At 36.5% G+C, this 5,106-nt stretch overlaps 1 protein-coding gene across 1 annotated transcript in view; it reads right to left on the minus strand.

Moving 5' to 3' along the window:
• Nucleotides 1-5,106, minus strand: part of LOC106877771 (breakpoint cluster region protein) — a 29,093-nt gene that overhangs the window by 14,362 nt on the left and 9,625 nt on the right. The window contains exons 7-8 of the mRNA XM_052968495.1: nucleotides 4,510-4,575; nucleotides 311-456 (exon numbers count right to left, since the gene is read on the minus strand). Coding sequence (XP_052824455.1) covers nucleotides 311-456; nucleotides 4,510-4,575 — 212 coding nt within the window. The remainder of the gene's footprint in view (nucleotides 1-310; nucleotides 457-4,509; nucleotides 4,576-5,106) is intronic.

Genomic DNA, 5,106 nt, shown 5'->3' on the forward strand with positions numbered 1-5,106 from the left:
TAATTAATAATAATAATAATAATAATAATAATAATAATAATAAGAAGAAGAAGAAGAAGAAGAAGAAGAAGAAGAAGAAGAAGAAGAAGAAGAAGAAGAAGAAGAAGAAGAAGAAGAAGAACAACAACAACAACAACAACAACAACAACAACAACAACAATAATAATAATAATAATAATAATAATAATAATAATAATAATAGCAACGATGTTAATAATGTTAATAATAGTAATAGTAATATCAATAAGAGACGTGCACAACATGATATTTGTTTATGACGCCAACTCAAAAGCTAAATTAACTCACTCACTCTGATATGTCCTCCAAGGATTTTCCAAAAACAGCGCCCCGCATTGACATTATGTAGTCTAAAGCTTCCCACTGAAGCAAACTCATTCTCCGTTTATTACCATTCATATCTGAGGTGTAACGCACGGATAATGCCGCAGCAGTTCTCTGGCGAGATAGAAAAATGTTAACATATAGTGACAGATATATATATATATATATATATATATAACGACATGGGAAGTTTTAAAAAACACCCTCTGCGTAAAGAGAATACAGTTCAGTGTGAAATAACATAATCATTGTAGTGAGACCACATACATAAAAAAAAAAACCATTTAATTTATTCAATGTAGCAGCGAAGTAATGAAAGAAGAAGAAAAACAAGCATTAAATTAATTTCTTGCGAGGAGCAAAGCAACAACAGCCGAATAACAATTCCGAGATGCGATTTATTTAAACATTTGATGGAGTGATGCATTGGGGAACAGGTTTGAACGATTCAGAATATATTTTAGTCTTCTTAAACTTCCAGTATGTCTCTTAATTTGTTTTGTCTTGCATTGGGCCCTGAACTACCGATGGTGTAGTACGGATTTTGTTGTAACAAATTGTATGCCAGTATTCTCTATTTGTCGCAGCTGTGTGCCCGTCCATTCAGCTCTGTCTATTTTTACCTCTGGTCAATTCTTCTTCTTTCTCTGTGTATGCTTCCTGGAAGAATCGTTTTTGCAAAGCTATTAGGTCCAGTGGTGTAGCTAATAGTGAATCAAAGAGAGCGGCCGCTCCCCGAACACGTTTTTCAAAATTAGTACCTTTTCAATTTTTCTTTGACTCCTTAGTCCGCTTGTGCGGTAAAATTCGAATTTCCTTTTTCTTTTTCTTTCTTTATAATCGCATGGCTTTGAAAGAGCATTTCTAGAGTCATTACTTTATTCGACCCCACCCCGTGTTTTTGAACTGTCTGCTCAATCTCCTGTGATGTGTTGGTGGTCGCTGACATCTGAAGAACCAAAACAAACCCTGACGTCATAATCGTTCGACTCTGGACAATCGACATTGGACACTGGATTTTTCACATCACACCTAGCTGTAAATTTCTTGCAAAATGACATTGTTACTGAAACATGAGATTAATAAATGTACACTACAATTACACATTTTATTATTAATGAAATATTTTGTGTAATATAAGAGAAGTGAATTGTTTAGTATGTGTCACGGCACTTTTGTTTTATGCTTGCTCCCCACTAACTTTAGAAGCTGGCTTAGGCCTCTGATTGGGCCTTGCTATATGACTCTATGTATTCTTTGCTCATTAACTTCCTTGAAGATTTCTTCGCGAATCCATGCGTACGTAATGTGGACCATGTTCGAAATGCCTGGGATGATACGGTAGCACCTCATTGGCAATGTCTGTATCTTCCTCTGAGGAGTTCAGATTGAGTATTTGTAAAGTAAGATGGGAAGTACCAGTGCATATATACATATACATACATACATACATACATATATAGGCGCAGGAGTGGCTGTGTGGTAAGTAGCTTGCTTACCAACCACATGGTTCCGAGTTCATTCCTACTGCGTGGAACCTTGGGCAAGTGTCTTCTATTATAGCCTCGGGCCGACCAAAGCCTTGTGAATGGATTTGGTAGACGGAAACTGAAAGAATCCCGTCGTATATATGTATATATATATGTGTGTGTGTGTGTGTGTGTGTGTGTGTGTGTGTGTGTGTGTGTGTGTGTGTTTGTCTCCCCCAACATCGCTTGACAGCCGATGCTGGTGTGTTTACGTCCCCGTAACTTAGCGGTTCGACAAAAGAGACCGATAGAATAAGTACTAAGCATCCAAAGAATAAGTCCTGGGGTCGATTTGCTCGACTAAAGGCGGTGCTCCAGCATGGCCACAGTCAAATGACTGAAACAAGTAAAAGAGTAAAAGAGTAAAGAGATATACATACATACACACAAATAAATATTTATACATTCAGAATGCTTATGTTTACAAAGGAGTAACTTAGCGTGAAAAGTTTATCAGAAGCTGACAAAATATAATGAAATATATTTGGAAAGGCATCGAATTACGATGGTCAACAGTATATCGAAATTTTATTGGTTATCGAGAAAGCATTAGAGAAAGCGTCACATATTAATCTAAGCAGTGACATACTCAGAAAACATGATATTATCGTCAATTTATTTGAGAAGCCACTTACTTTCAATACCAAGTATATCAAACGCACATAAACAAGACAAACAGCTATGGTTGATTGAAGTTTTAGTGTTAATGAATAAATGAATGGAGTGGAACTCTAATTAAATGACAATTTTTCAGGATATATCAAATCCAATAAACAAAAAAATAGAATATTTTATTCAGTGGATAACTGGAAATTTTTCTCACCAATTTCAATGTTTTGTTCAAAATTAGAAAAAGATATAATAGCACTTAATGCTGCTCCGTAAATCACAGATTTCATTTTCTGAATTCGGTGACATGAGCGTCGCGTGTTCTATGATACAGTACAATCGATCAAATAATTGTTAATATTATCGTCCTTCAAACTCCAGATATGTTTGGAGAACGAAGTGGTAAGGCAGTTCTGTTAGTACTTTGACGAAGACACACAAGCACACACACAATATGCACACACACATGCACGCACACACACATATACATATATATAGGGAATCTTTATAATGAGATTTGCAGTGACCTCCCCATAGTATTTTGTTTCACTGTCACCTGCAAGCGAAGCTTCAGTTGGATAATAAAATGCTTTGATAAAACTTTACGTTCACAGGATAATTACATCGGTGGAAATAATATTTTCACAAGAAAGATGTTCTGTGTATATATTGGCAATGAGAGTAGCGATGTTTTGGTTCAATTGTATTCCATTAATGCCTTAATATTTTGATTAAATAACGCATGATATTTATGATATAACGAAAGACATATGCATGCCATTTGCGAAATTTGATAGAAAATTTTAAAATAAAAGGCGGATTAAACCATATAACATTCGTTTTCTAATTATGGGAATATGAATATAAATACAAACTTTATAAATATTAATGTTTCTACCGTACGTAATGTACTCCGCCTTCGAAGTACTATCTTGCAATGCAACATTATAATAATGAGAAACAAAGTTAAAAGTTCCTTCATCAGAGGAAGAATCTCCATCTCTGATACATAGTTTTTATGTATCGGAGTTGGGGACAAATAGAATCTGTAATTACACATGTTAAAACTAACAAACAAATCAACTTTATAACAATTTGAATTATGTCGGATATATAAGGCATGGCGGCATAGTCTCTAATATGCGAATACTCGAATTACTGGAATGGTCAATGGTGAAGGGATTTTGATCATAAATTTGCAGGATTAGGAATGAATTGAGGCTAGATAACAAGAAAGACAACGAAAATATCAACAATAATATCAAGAATAAAAACAACAATGAATCCAGTAAAGGTGTGCAAAATTAGAAACAACCCAAATGCAGAATTACCAACATATCCATAATGTATCTTTTATAGATAGAGAGATAGACGCAGACAGACAGACAGACAGTCAGACAGACAGACAGACAGACAGACAGGCAGACAGACAGATAGATAGATAGATAGATAGATAGATAGATAGATAGATAGACAGATAGATAGATAGATAGATAGATAGATAGATAGATAGACAGACAGACAGACAGACAGACAGACAGACAGATGGACGGACAGACAGACAGATGGATGGACGGACAGACAGATGGATGGACGGACAGACAGATGGACGGACAGACGGACGGACGGACGGACGGATGGATGGATGGAGGCACAGAGACTGACAGACAGACAAGCAGACAGACAGATATACAGATAGATAGATAGATAGATAGATAGATAGATCGGATGTTTTCAAGGCACATCAAGCTCGCGGTCGGGATATCCGGAATAAATATATTGAGTATATCCTTGAACAATAGCATTCACTAACGAATATATCCAACACTTTAGATAGAGATAGATAGATAGATAGATACATACATACATACATACATACATACATGATAATAATCACGAAGTGCATAAAGTGTGTTCGGATCTGACCTATCCTATCGTGAAAATGCACAAACATATAACAATGCTATCTTGAGGCATATGAATGGTGCATGCTTTTAAAAGTAGGAAATTATGCAAAATTATCACTTACCTTCACAGACGGATACATTGGAACTAATAGGAATTGGTAAGCATTGCATATGGAGGTATTATGAAACTGTTGATAGAATAAGAAATTTGTAATAGAATAAGTTCGTCTCCACTTAAAAGAAGTATGTTTCGAAGTTATGAGCCTCGCTCTACTCTGTGGATTCTAAGAATTCTATTAGTTGCTTTTCTGGCACGGACTTTTATCAGTTTAGCTAGACGTTTGTGGGTGAGGGGCGTTCAGAATATATCACAATTAGTTGTTGTTGTTGTTGTTGGGACTCCGTCGCTTACGACGTCGAGGGTCCCAGTTGATCCGATCAACGGAACAGCCTGCTCGTGAAATTAACGTGCAAGTGGCTGAACATTCCACAGACACGTGTACCCTTAACGTAGTTCTCGGGGATATTCAGCGTGACACAGTATGACAAGGCTGACCCTTTGAATTACAAGCACAACAGAAACAGGAAGTAAGAGTGAGAGAAAGTTGTGGTGAAAGAGTACAGCAGGGTTCGCCACCATCCCCTGCCGGAGCCTCGTGGAGATTTAGGTGTTTTCGCTGAATAAACACTCACAACGCCCGGTCTGGGAATCGAAACTG

Source organism: Octopus bimaculoides, chromosome 6 (assembly GCF_001194135.2).
Source record: "Octopus bimaculoides isolate UCB-OBI-ISO-001 chromosome 6, ASM119413v2, whole genome shotgun sequence".
Taxonomy (NCBI): domain Eukaryota; kingdom Metazoa; phylum Mollusca; class Cephalopoda; order Octopoda; family Octopodidae; genus Octopus; species Octopus bimaculoides.